The sequence below is a fragment of the Gracilinanus agilis genome, chromosome 4 (assembly GCF_016433145.1).
Source record: "Gracilinanus agilis isolate LMUSP501 chromosome 4, AgileGrace, whole genome shotgun sequence".
In the NCBI taxonomy this organism is placed as follows: domain Eukaryota; kingdom Metazoa; phylum Chordata; class Mammalia; order Didelphimorphia; family Didelphidae; genus Gracilinanus; species Gracilinanus agilis.
Genome location: NC_058133.1, coordinates 388,747,474 through 388,762,230, shown reverse-complemented (window position 1 = coordinate 388,762,230; position 14,757 = coordinate 388,747,474). Strand labels below are relative to the sequence as shown.

Below are 14,757 nucleotides of genomic sequence, written 5' to 3'. Positions count from 1 at the left end.
GGAAAAATCTTTTTAAATTTTAAATAAATAAATGAATGAATGAATGAATGAATGGATAAATAAATTAAATAAATAAATAAATAAATGAAGACAGCTTTTACCTTGGCAAACAGAGTCATAGTTAATACAACAGTCACCCTTGACTTTGCAGTCATCTGTACAGGAACAATGACTTTTTTGCAATCTTTTCTCACCACACCTGAATTTGCTGCAAGTCCATATATGCTCTGAACCAAAAGGGAAAAAAGTCAAATTAAATGTGTTTTCTGGTTTAGATCCAATGCTGTCACCAACACAAACATAAAGCCCTTTGGAGGCCAAATACTGATTTCTCAAGTCTAACTTCCATTGACTATACATAGTTTAAGACAAAGATACAACATAAATTCTGTTCTTACCTGCATACAATAATATAAAACTTTGAGCTTAGCTACCAAGTATTCAAAATAATACAGTGAGAAAATAAACTATGGCTAGTTCAAAATAATGGCTTCCCAATTTCACATTTTAAAAACTGGGACATCCTCCACATCTTTACTCAAAAGTTCCTAATATACTGAAAAATCACAGAATCAGTTCCCCTCTTCCTTCCTGCCACAAATATATAGAATTCTTGCCTTCCCCTTTTCCCAGGCCTAGAACCCTGAATTTTCATCGTCACCTTAATTATCTGAGAATTCATGTGTTCACAAAAGATCATTTGCTTATTTTTGTTTATTTTTTTGTTTTTTCTTAACTGTTCTGTGAAATTTCATGAAAAGGAAGTAAACTGTTTCTTCAATGTAGCGAGAGCTGGCAGTGTCCTCCTAATTGTTATAGCAGCATCCATAAAATATTATAGGGAACAAGAATATTTGGTGGCTCCTTATGGAGGATTTATGCAAAATTGTGGACAAAAATAATTGTACACAGTGAGAATATGCATAGCTTGCGATCTGTCCAAATGGAGAGAACACCCATGTCAACAAGATTATGGAGCCACTGAATGATTAAAGTATGAAATCTGTAAAGCATGTAATGAATACCACTTCTGATTGGGAAAAATTCTCTTGCTCTAATGACATCTTTAAAAATTAAACATGTTGCCAAGAATTCATGTTTTAATAAGCTCTATAATGATTAGGAAAAGGATAATTAAAGGATTAATGTTTCAGACAGACCCTAAGAACCAAACTCAAATGCAAAGTTCAAAAAAGAAATTTATCTGACAGGTACTAAAAAATACACACTCATAAGTCTATCAAGTCCCTAATGAAAAAAGTATTAGATCATAAATGGTTTGTGGATATTTCCTTAATACCTAAATAACTTGGAATTTTAAAAGCTGACCTGTTTAGCCTAAAGCTAATATATGCTTCTACCTTTAAAAAAAATTAAAAGGTCAGTTTTTGCCTTGGTCCCCATAAACAGAATGTGATTGTGCCTTGGATCTTTTTATTATTTTTTTATTGTGAATTCAAAACCACATTTTTTTCAATATATAAAAAAGGTAGAAAGAAGAATATATAAGGAAACAAATATTTTATTATGTAGCTTTTCTTTAAATGTTAAATATGGACATGTAGATAATAGGTACATGACAATTTCTTTATTCATTTGTGTTTTCTATGTTTCTTCTGTGCATTTCTTAGTTTTTATTTAAATTTTATTTAATCAAAATTCTAGTTTTCTAATTTTTTTCTTCATATCTGCTTCTACTCACTTACTATTACTCTCTACCAGCCCCTCCCCAAGCTGAAGCCTCTCTTTTTAACAAAAATAGCTAGATCCCTATTCATTTGAATAATAAATCCCTTAAAGTGGTGACTAATATTTGAATTTGCACTTATTCAAAATTATAACTATGTAATATATGGTAATTGGTTCTAGAGTAGTTAAATTATGTGGGATGAGTTTGAATAATATGATTACTCCTTAACAATCATTATTTATAGGAATTGGGACCTCGCTATATTTATGTTGCTGGGAAACAAATCAACATCTTAATCATGTCTGAGAATCTATATCTCATTTTTATCTTAAATCCATTAAATCTCTGTTAAGATGTGGTGTATCACCATTAAACTTTTACCAGAACAAATTCTGTAATAAAACTCTAGGCTGGCTTGTGTTTTTTTATACACAATTTTTGTTAATCCCTCTCCCTTTTCTATCCCTTTTCAATTTCACATATTTTATAGCTTGTTCTTTTTCAATTTTCATGCATTTTTACCTGGTTCTATACATGTTTCATGGTAATCTAGACAGCAGTTTCCAAGTTCAACACAGGCAACATCGCAGCGACAATTCCCAAATGTCCTCTCGAAACAGCGACCCTTACAGCTTTTGACTGAAATATTAAACAAAGGATTAGATGATTCTAAGAAATATATAACAATAAACTGAACATCAGCTTTTCAGTCCAAATTATGAAGTCATGGAGAAACAGTAGATTCAAATCTTAGTTTAGATAGCATCAGAAGTATGTCATCACATATTTAGCGACCACGGTATAGTAATATCCATATCGTAAGCATAATCATATTTAAATGTTAATGCATTCATCTTTACAAGGTTATGGTATAACCTCTTGCTAACTGAAAAGGAAAATTTGTAGAAACATACAAGACATATTGAGATTCAATGTTTTAGAAAATGGGGAAGAAAATAGAACAAAGGTCTAAATAAAATCTTCAGTGCTGGGAGAAGGTTTTGGTAACAGCATATTCTGTCCTAGCTTGCATGAAATTGTGGAAGCTGAAATATTTGGGCAAGGGCCAGGAAATGAAGAATTTCTCCTAGGGCCACTTATTTTGTAGATTTAAACAAGTTCGACTAGACATAATAACTTACTTTAGCGGCCCTTTAACGAGGTTAAGGTAAGACTATAACAAAGCAAAGATATAGAAGAGTTTTGAAAAAGTTTAAAGCCATTGGGTAGCTATTGTTTTGAGCAGTGTTGAGAGCCAGCCCTAGAGACAGGAGGCACAGGGGTTCAAATATAACCTCAGACACTTCTAGCTGCATGTCCCTGAACAAATCACTTAACCCCTATTACCTAGCCCTTTACTACTCTTCTGCCTTGGAATCAATATATAGTATGTGAATCTAAGATGGAAGGGAATGGTTTTAAAAATGAATCAAAGTCAATTGGCATTTATTAAGTTCCTTGGATGTGCCAGAGACTCTGCTAAGGGTTATAATATGAGGTGCTATAACAGTTCAAGTAAGAGAAAAAATGTCAGCCCCATGTAGATGAATAATCAAGAAGCTTGTGCCCATAATTCACTTCTAAACCCCCAAGTCATTTCAAGGAAATTTTCACTCAATTAACTTTGAGGTATGAAGATATGTGGGATCAGGACTAGCAATTTCATCAGCATAAGAAACTTCCCATGTGGAAACAACTTCTATTGATGTACTTTGACAACTCACCTTTAATTTATAGCTTTAGGGAGCTGCTTGGGGCACAAGCCCAGATCTTCCTGATGCCAAAGCCAGCCCTCTATTTACTATACTCAGCAGCATCTCACAGGGAAGTTAGGGTGAGACTAAGAAGCAGATTTGCTTCTATGTTTGGAAATTCAACCAAAGTATGGAGTCACAAAAAAGTACAGTGTAAAGTACTTTCCATTCCTAAGAGCAAAAACTTTCTTAACCCAAGAATTAATCATTTTTTTAAGAATTACAGTTATTAACTTGATAAAAGTTCCTTAAAGTCTATCATTAATCAAGCAATTTTATAAAATATTTGTTTTGTAAGTAATGTTCAATGCTACAGATTTGTTTTTTTATAATTGATACTAAAATCAATATAAGTTTTAAATTGTGAAAGGCATCCAAAAACTACATGCCTATTCCTTACTTTCCTAAAAATAAAATTTCAGATGCTAATGAAGTAGCCAACCTGAAGAGATTTTCAAAGTAAATATGAAAATAAATTCTACTTGAGATTAATAATGCAACAGAATTTGGCAGAGGAAAATTTTAAATAGCAATGCAGGCATTGTGGAGGATTTAGAAGACTGGAATCCAGACAGTAAGTCTGTGCTAGCCAAAAAAAAGGGGGAAATAGGCAGAAGTATAGCAACTTCACAAGAAAAATTAATGGTGTGGGATGTAATTAGGTAGAGAACAGATACACACACACACACACACACACACACACACACACACACACACACACACATTGAGTTTATACAAGAGTTTGGCAGAGTACATCACAAGAGTTTGATAAAAACACAGAATGAACTTAAATGAAGGATGATATTTGTTTTATTATTTTAGCAGAGCATGAATATTTTGTTCTCTTAACCAAGAAGTATTTTTCTTTGAAAGAGTAATTATAAATATTACTCTTTTTTCATAATCAAATATTGACTTTTGATAGAAAGATTCTAAATTAAAGTTACTTAGCATGTACCATATTTTAACTTGTTTTAAAGGAAATTTCTGACTGGGATCATTGTTACATTGTGATGGTTTTAAAACAGAGTCAACTTCAAAATATCTCTTCTGGAGAAATTTTTAAGGAATCTTGAAAAGTGATTCCACTTGAGATTAACAGGAATCTCAAAGAAAAACTAGAAACTATTCTTAATCCTATAGTATTGGAAAAATTTAGCAAGAGGGGAAAAAAGTTGTCTAATAATTTGTCCTATTTTTTAAACTTATAAATGATTCTAGAAAAACAATCTATTATTCCTGAGGAAAAATATCTACACTGTTTTTCTAAGCTGAAAGATTAATGTTGTAATTTACTCAAATATTAGAGTTTTGCAGGTACATAATATATTTACATGTATAATTTTCCCATTGTGAATTATGTCCTTTCTAATTTTTTTTTAAACCCTTAACTTCTGTGTATTGTCTCATAGGTGGAAGAGTGGTAAGGGTAGGCAATGGGGGTCAAGTGACTTGCCCAGGGTCACACAGCTGGGAAGTGTCTGAGGCTGGATTTGAACCTAGGACCTCCCATCTCTAGGCCTGGCTCTCAATCCACTGAGCTACCCAGCTGCCCCTGTCCTTTCTAATTTTAAAGAAACATGGCATAAGAATGGACCCACCTTCCCTGTCTTAACTAATATAATCACAGAAAAACCAGAATATAATTACAAACTACAAACTAGGTGTTAAGGAATATTCCAACAACTCCTCAGCAATATATAAATAAGTCCTTAATGAATAAAAGAGGATTATAGGGTTTTGGTTAAGAGATAAATACACAGGAGAGATTTATGTCCACTTAAGAGAATACCCCTCAGACTATGCATGAAACTAGCAAGTTATTTAAGAGTTAACTTTTCAGTGGTGGAAATTTTCAGATTTAGGAGCTCTTTGTGGAAACAGATCCATTTACCTATACCAAAGGGCAAAAAGAGAGTGGGAGAGTGAATACCAAAGAGGGGGCATTATACCCTTCCCAAGACTCCACTGACCATGTTACCGGAAAAACTAGACCAGTGGGAGACAGTGCATTTAGCCAGGAGCAGAGAGGCACAGAGAAGGCATGTGGATAAGAACAGATAGTCAAGATGTAAAAGGATATCTACAGCCGTAGAAAGAACAGACTGAGTCCAAATGCATATTGAAATATGTCATTCTTCACTTTACTTCTTCCATGAATTATAATCTATTGTAAGCAATATATGTCTCGTTTTACATGACAAACTGGGAAATATGTATTATGAGATATAGATATGTCATATGGCTAAAAAATAGTAGGTTCAAAAAAATAGTCCAAGTCTTTCCATATCAAACCTATATTGAATTTTTAATTATAACATACTGGCTCACAGAAGGTTCCATGACATCATAAAACATATATACATACATACACACACATAATGTGTATGTGTATAATATTGCCTGCCATCTTGAGGAGTAAGGCGAGATGGGAGACAAGGGGGAAAAGAATAAGACAGATTTTTGGACATAGCTAAAGTGAAAATTTGTTTCTCTTAGAGAAGCATATTTGTTATAATTTATTACATAATTACAACAAAGCATATGTATTCTACTACTGTTATGTCACATATTATATATAAAATAAACAAAAAAGTAACTAAAAAAATTTTAAAGCAAAGATAGTCAAAGAATGTGACCTCTCATGACAGATAGTGAATAACTAGTATGACCTCTCATGGTAAGAAGTCCTGAATGAGAACTCAAGACTAGATTTTGAAAATCAGCGTAGTTCTAGACCCATCAGCACAAATGACAAACCCACAGTGAGCTGTGTAAGGACTTTATAAAGGGAAAAAGAATTTCTAGCACCAGGAGTTCTTCCTTTCCCCAATATTCTCTATTATTATAAGAGTAATAATTTTATTACTATTGAATAGCAATAGCCTCATTATTATTGCATTTTGAGGCCACTATTCCCATGAATGCTATGCATATTTGTGGGAAATTATATCCCAAGCTTTTGAAGGAAGCTTTTATACCAACTGTGCTCACTAAGTCATTTGAGTAAAGGCCTCTGATGAGAGCTCATTGAGTTCTGCTGCTAATTAATGGGAAGCACACCAGTTTGGGCATGTATTATAAGTGCAACAATCTGAGGGATAACAATCACCACTCAGAATCCAGCATGACAGTGTGAGTGGAAGTTGTGGGGAACAGGCTCAGTAGGGATTTTACAATATTAAACATTTGAACAAAATCTATGCATTAAGATGGAAAACATATGCAATGACAAAATGCTAGCAGTCTTCAGAAATAATCAAAGATTATATTTATATAGTGTTTTATTCCTTGCTAAGTCCTACACATACATCATGAAATTGCATCTTCACAATTCTTAGAGATTGATAATTCAATAGTATTGTCTCCATTTTTCAGAAAAGGAAACTGAGGACCAGTACAACTAAATAATCTATCTAAAGTCATATGACTAACAAATGGCTAATTCAAGAAAACGGTCCAAGTCTTTCCATCTCAAACCTATTGAACTTTTTAATATATGATGCTGGCTCACAGAAGATTCCATGACAGCAGAAGTCATCAAACCCTAATATGTACACCCAGCGAATACAGAAAGTAGTCAATAATATACCTAGGAGAAATTCTAAAATAGTACATCTAGGGAACTATTAGATTAAATGAAAACCTACCATCTCAAGGAACAATGTTGGTACCTTTGTCAACCATAGTTCTCATTTAAAAAATTTCTCCATTCCCCATTTTAAGTTCAAATGTTGACCAAAAAAAAGTTGATGTTAAAAAAAAACCATAAAAGAGCATACATAGTTAGGGACTCCAGAAATAAGGATAAATTAAATGCGAGGCTTCTTTATACATTTTTATTGGAATCATATCAATCAATATCTACTATATGGCATTAGAATAACATATTTTATATACTATTATGATTACCTTCTCTGGAACAGCTTGGTTTCAATCCAAATATACATCCAAGGATTGTTGTTAACATGCAGACAGACAGAACCTATTTAAAAAGAAAAGAAAATTATATTTTCCCAAAACATTTTTTTTTATTTTTTCAAACAGTCCAGGAATTTAATTGGTTCCATTTGTTGGGGAATTGGGAAGGAAACTTTCCCTATTAACTCCTATCAGCAACTGTTCTGCCATTTGTACCAAATAACAAATAGATTAATTGACCTTCCTCAGGATTCATACAGCTAGTATCTGTCAGGGGTGGGGCTTGATTCAAGTCTTCCTGACAGCAACTGATACCCTATTACCTTCCTGATATCTTATTACCCACAATCTCATGTTGTCTCTCTTAAATTACTTAAATATTCTATGCCACATCAAGTAGGTGACACTAGTAAGTTTGCAAGTAATGAAAAAAATCAATTTACTATATTGAATAGAATTTAGAGGTTGCCTAACTAGAACCCTAATTAAATTAAAGTTATGGAAAACATTATGAAATTGATCATTATAGATATATGGACTTCAGAGAAGGTACTATTTTTTGTCTATCCATCTTCAGCAACTGACACCATAGTTACAGTCACTTAATAAATGAGGGTTAATTGATGGATGTTATGTATCCATTTGATTCTTTTGAACCCTTAAAAAAAGTGAGACAAAATAATTCCTTGTAATAATGTAATGGCTGGAGCACTGAACTTAAAGCCAAGAAACCAGGATAGAACCAACTTCAATCTCTGCTTCTAACTAGCCACATTATTTAGCATGGGCTCTCTGGATCCCATTTTCTAATCTCTAAAATTAGGAAATTTAACCTAGAGCTCTAATTAGAAATTTTAGTGTTGGATGTACAAAATGTGGCTCAGTCAACTTCATATTTCATAATATAAAAATAATTCAATAATAAGACAATAATTAAGACAAATTCCTTTGAGGAAAAGGGGGAATTTTTACACATTAATATTTTAACAAATTTTTGCTCTTTTTTTTAAGAACCTTAGACAAAAACCTATCTGTTGACATTCCTGAAGCAATTATGAGAAAGAATGCTATCCACATGGAGAGAAAAAACTATGGGAGTAGAAATGCAAAAGAAAAATATGTGCCATAATTTATCACTTGAATATGTGAGAATATGACTTGGGGTTTTGACTTTAAAAGATCATACTATAACAAAGATGAATAATATGGAAATAGGTATCAAGTGATAACATTTGTACAACCCAGTGGAATTGCTTGTTGGCTCTGGGAGGGAGGAGGAGATGGGGAGGGAAAGAAAATGAATCATGTAAACATGCAAAAATATTTTTAAAATAAATAAAGAAAATTTAAAGAAAGAAAGGAAAGAAAAAACTTGCCTGTTGATCCCTAGTTTCAGCCTTAATAATATAAGAATCAACAACATTCCTTCCAGTTAAAAGTTGTATGATTTCTTTTCTACTACTATACCTCAATATTATTTGATAAATTATCCTCCCTCCATGTTATGTTACTCAAATAAACATATGATTCACAAAACTTCCAGGAAAAAGGATATGACTGGAAGGGAATCTCAATGGGATGATGGCCAAAAGAATAAATACACACCCACAATCTTTATTATTGTCTATTTACTATTGTCTATTTTATCTCCCAGGAATGTCAGCTTGCAATGATTAGCCTTTATGTTACCATTAATTACCAGCTTTAGGAAAAATTCTTATTTATGTTCTCAGACTTATACTATAGTTAAAATAGCTTAAATTAATATTTAGTCAAAAACATTTATACAAAAATTAAAAATCTACAGAGGTACACACATAGTAAGAAAAAGGCAAATATAATTTTTATGCTTTGGTTTTCTAATCCATAAAATGAGTTAGTTGGACTAGATATAGCTAAGGTTCTTCTAGCTCTAACATTCTAGGACAATCGTTGTTTATCATAAATACCAATGTTATAAAACACAAATATAGACATGCCCTGGATTTTTATGATTCTGTGCCCTCTTTTTAATGAATGAAGAAATTGAAATGATTACAGAGAAATATTTTTAAATGTATGAAATATGTTACTTGGATTTACTTATTTTAAAAGAAAATATAACATTTACATGTATCAAGTCATAGCAATTTTTCATTACAAAAAAAAGTAGAAGCAAGTAATTTTTCAGATCTATGTTTCAGGGTAGGATTTCTTTTTTTTTCAAGCCCTTGCTTTCCATATTAGAACCAATGCTATGTAATTAGTTCCAAGACATAAATGCAGTAAGGGCTAGGCAATGGTGGTTAAGTGACTTGCCCAGGATCAGACAGCTAAGAAGTGTCTTGAGGCCAAATTATAAAAGATCAAATAACTAGTTTCAATTGCATAATATAAAAAGTTTTGCATGGAAAAGAAAATCAAAATAGGCAGAAAAATAATCTTCTTTTGAACAAATAGTTGATAAAAATCTTACTTGTAAGATATATAAAGAATATATGCAAATATTGCATACACATATGTGCATAGCAAAAGCTATTTCTTGATAGACAAGTAGTAGTAGTCAAAGAAAGTGACATTTCTTAAAATAAAGAAATGAAAACTATCAGCAATCATACAGAAAAATATTGTAAATCATTTGAAAAGAAATACATGTTTAAACAACACTGGGGTTTTTTTGGCCTATGTTAGAGTCTATGAGAAAACAGGTCATTAGCATACTGTTGATGGATCTGTAAATTGTCCAACTCATTCTTTTTTTTTTTTTAATTTTTTTTTAAACCCTTGTACTTCGGTGTATTGTCTCATAGGTGGAAGATTGGTAAGGGTGGGCAATGGGGGTCAAGTGACTTGCCCAGGGTCACACAGCTGGGAAGTGGCTGAGGCCGGGTTTGAACCTAGGACCTCCTATCTCTAGGCCTGACTCTCACTCCACTGAGCTACCCAGCTGCCCCGTTCAACTCATTCTTAAAACAATTTACAAGAAGGCTTTCAATTGTTCATATACTCTGACCCAATGTTCCCAAGACTGAACTTCTTACCCTAAAAGATCAAAAGGCAAAAAGAAAGCTCTTATATGTGCCCAAAATTTCCTAGCAACAATATTTTATGCCAGTAAAAACTGGAAATAAAGTGGATACTCCTAAGTTGGAATGTTCTAAGATTCCACTTATATGGAATATAAATATTTTGGAAAATTAGTATATTGTAAGAACCAGACCAAGAAAATGAGCTGAGAATAACATCAAGCAAGGACTGAAATTTAAGAGGGTACCCCAACTTCCCAGAAAACAGAGCCTACCTATAATTAGAAAGGAAAAATGAGGAAACAATGAAAAATGCACCTAACTTGAAAGAATTTTTATGGCAACAAAGAGCAAAATATGGACACATAAGAGGACAGTGAAAGCAAAGGAAACACATATGAAGTCCAAAAAGAAAAATATGAATTTGACTTGAAGAGCTCAAGTCTTCTTGAAGAGTTCAAAAATCTTGAAGAGCTCAAAAAAAGACTTCAAAAACCAATTAAGAGAGGCAGAGGAAAAGTGAGGTAGAGAAATGAAAGTGATGCAAGAAGAAATGTGCCAATTGAAAAAGGGAAACCAAAAGCTGACAGAGGAAAATTAGATCTTAAAAATTAGAATTGACCATCTAGAAATTAATGATTTCATGAGAAATCAAGAAACAATAAAACAGAATCAAAGAAATGAAAAAAAAACAGGGGAAAACATGAAATATCTTATTGAAAAAACAAGTAACATAGAAAATAGGTCTAGGAAAGATAATTTGAGATTTATTGGACTACCTGATAGAGATGCTCAAGAAAAAACCTTGGACATCATATTACAGAAATTATCAAAGATAACTGCCCAGAGATCCTTGAACAAGAAAATAAAATTGAAATCGAAAGAATTCATAGATCACCTCCAGAAAGAAATCCTCAAATGACAACTTCAAGGAATATAATCGCTAAATTCAAGAGCCAACAAGCTAAAGAGGAAATTCTTTAAGCAGCCAGAAAAGAACCATTCAAATACCAGGGAACTACAATCAGGATCACCCAGGACCTAGCAGCTTCTACATTAAAAGATCAAAAGACATGGAATATAATATTCAGGAAGACAAAAGATTTGAGTTCACAACCCAGAGTCACCTATCCAGCAAAACTGAGAATATTCTTTCAGGGGAAAAAATGGTCATTCAATCAGATAGAAGATTTCCAAGCTTATTCCTGAGAAATAAGCCAGACCTAAACAAAAACTTTGAAGTCCAAACATGAGACACAAAGGAAATTTTTAAAAGTAAGTAAAAAAGAAAAAATTTAAGGGGCTCAATTATGGTCAAAATGTTTATATGTCTACATGGAAAGAGGATTTCTGTAATTCTCAAAAATTACTCTTAATAGTAGAGAAGATAGAAGTAATTTGCTCAGAAAGAGGGTGAAGAAGTAAACTTATTATGATGATATGATGTACATGATGATATGATGATGATGATGTGTATGTAAATGTAACAATATAAATGATATGTATATATGATATATGTATGCATATGAATGATATGTAAAAAATCAATCAAAGGCTGAAAGAGAAGGTTGCACTGAGAGAAAAGGGAAGGGAGAGATAGAATGGGGTAAATTATATAACATAAAGAAGGGTGAAAATCATTATATAAGGGTGATGAAAGCAATGCGTAAACTTTACTTTCATCTTAACTGGTTCAGAGAGGGAAAAACAAGTATACTCAGTTGAGTATGGAATTCTATCTTACCCTACTCAGTGGAGTATAGGATTCCATCTTACCCCCACAGAGAAGTAGAAGGGGAATAAGTGAAGGGAAGAGAGAGGTAATTGGAGAGGGGGAGAAGTAGGGAGGAGGGGTGACAGAAAGCAAAATACTGGTGAGAAAAAACATAGAGAAAGTGAATAGAGCAGGATCTAAAGGGGATAATAGGATGTAGGGCAATACACAGTAATAACACAGTGTATATGGGATGAATTCACTCATTAAACAGAAGCAGATAACAGAATGGATTAAAAAACAGAATCCTACTATATGTTGTTTACAAGAAACACATTTGAGGCAGGGTGACACACGCAGATTCAAGGTAAAAGGCTGGAAGAGAATTTATTATGCATCATCTAAAGTAAAAAAAAAAAAAATAGGAGGAGCAATAATGATACCAGACAAAGTCAAAGTAGAAAATGATCTGATTAGAAGAGATAAGAAAGGAAATTACATTTTGCTAAAAGGTACTACAAACTGTTAAGATTAAAAATGATAATATCATTACTAAACATTTATGCACCAAATGGTATGGCATCTAGATTTCTAAAGGAGAATTAAAGGAGCAAGGCGGAAATAAATAGTAAGACCATATTAGTGCCACATCCCCTCCAACATTTATCACTTTCCTTTGCTTCCACATTGGCCAATCTCCTGGGTGTCAGTTGGTACCTCTGAGTTGTTTTTATTTGCATTTTTCTAATCCTAAGGGATTTAGAACACTTTTTCATGTGATTATTGGTAGTTGTGATTTCTTCATCTGAGAACTGCCTATTCATATCCCTTGACCATTTGTCAACTGGGGAATGGCTTGATTTTTTGTAAATTTGACTTCCTTTTATATTTGGGAAATTAAACCTTTGCCAGAGAGTTTTGTTATAAAGATTTTTTCCCAGTTTATTGCTTTTCTTCCAATTTTGGTTATGTTGTTTTTATTTGTACAAAATCTTTTTAATTTGCTGTAAGCAAAATCATTCATTTTACATTGTGTAATGTTCTCTATCTCTTGTTTGATCTTAAGTTCCTTCCTTTCCCACAGATCTGACACATATTCTATTCTATGTTCACCTGATTTATTCATGATTTCATTCCCTATATTTAAGCACTTTACCCATTTTGAATTTATCTTGGTATAGGGTGTGAGATGTTGATCTAGACCTGATTTTTCCCATCTTGTTTTCCAATTTTCCCAGCAGTTTTTGTCAAATAGTGAGTTCTTGTCCAAAAAGCTGGGATCTTTGGGTTTATCAAACACTAACTTGCTGATTTCATGTTAACTGGAAAGACCTTCAGGAACTGATACAGAGTGAAAGGAGCAGAACCAGGAGAACATTGAACACAGAGACTGACACATTGTGGCACAATTGAAGGCAATTGGCCTTTCTACTAGCAGCAATGCAATAATCCAGGACAATCCAGAGAAATTTATGAGAAAGAACACTATCCACAACCAGAGAAAGAACAGTAGGAACAGAAATGCAGAAGAAAAACATATAATTGATCACATGGTTTGATGGGGATATGATTGGGGTATTGGCATTAAAAGATCACTCTATTACAAATATGAATAATATATAAATAGGTTTTGAACAATGATACATGTATAACCCAGTGGAATTGCTTGTCAACTCCAAGATGAGGGGAGGGAAGAGGGGTGGGAAAAATCATGAATCATGTAACCATGACAAAGTATTCTAAATAAATAAATAATGTAATATAATATGAAAAAGTAACCCAGTTCAGATTAACTATGATGACCAATATTCATCTCAAATAATGGATTAAGAAATATATTTCCTTTCTTTAAATTGAGAGGGCAAAGCAAAGCATGAAAATGTAAAGAAATATATCCTATCAGATACAATCATTTTGCTAGTCAGTTTTGCTTTTATGATAAGAGGAGAAGAATATGTCAGGAAATGAATGATTTGCAGCTTTAAAAATGCATCAATAAAACTTCAAAAGATAAATCAAATAATAAAACCTCTAAAATATGTGCTAGTAGTGGCAAAGTAGGAATAATAATTATAGGGCCTACCTCACAAAGTTGCTGTGAATCAAATGAGAAAGTATTTGTATAGTCCTTTGGAAACCTTAAATCCCTATATGCATAACAGCTATTATTACTATTAACTGATCTCATTTTATTTATTATCCCCTCAGAGAAATAAAAAAATATCACATTTTTATCTAGAATATTCTCTACTAAAATCCTAGTATGGCGTACTATCTTGAAAGCTATACCAATAAATCAACAAGAATTTAAATATTAAGGACTTATTAAATGTCGGGAAATGGGAATACAAAGACAAAAGTGAATTGAAGAATGGCTACAAATTGTGGCAAATGATTGTGATAGAATACTACTGTGCCATAAGAAATGATGATCAGATTAACTTGAAAAAAACTTGGAAAGAACTATATGAGATAATGAATAGTGAAATCAGGTTCACATGAAAGACTTAATTTGTATGAACATGGTCTCCTGGGCAAAACTTTCTGTGAATCAGAGTGGGCAGAGAGAGCCTGGGATGCTTGTGGATAGGATATATATATATATATATATATATATATGAAGAAAAGTAAGTTAAAAATAGAAGAGATTTGTGATTTCACTAATGTACAACC

The 14,757-nt window shown here is 32.6% G+C and overlaps 1 protein-coding gene across 1 annotated transcript in view; it reads right to left on the bottom strand.

The window, feature by feature from the left end:
* Nucleotides 1-14,757, bottom strand: part of ENPP1 (ectonucleotide pyrophosphatase/phosphodiesterase 1) — a 107,552-nt gene that overhangs the window by 59,749 nt on the left and 33,046 nt on the right. The window contains exons 2-4 of the mRNA XM_044676991.1: nucleotides 7,357-7,429; nucleotides 2,213-2,329; nucleotides 102-227 (exon numbers count right to left, since the gene is read on the bottom strand). Of these exons, the coding sequence (XP_044532926.1) occupies nucleotides 102-227; nucleotides 2,213-2,329; nucleotides 7,357-7,429 (316 nt within the window). The remainder of the gene's footprint in view (nucleotides 1-101; nucleotides 228-2,212; nucleotides 2,330-7,356; nucleotides 7,430-14,757) is intronic.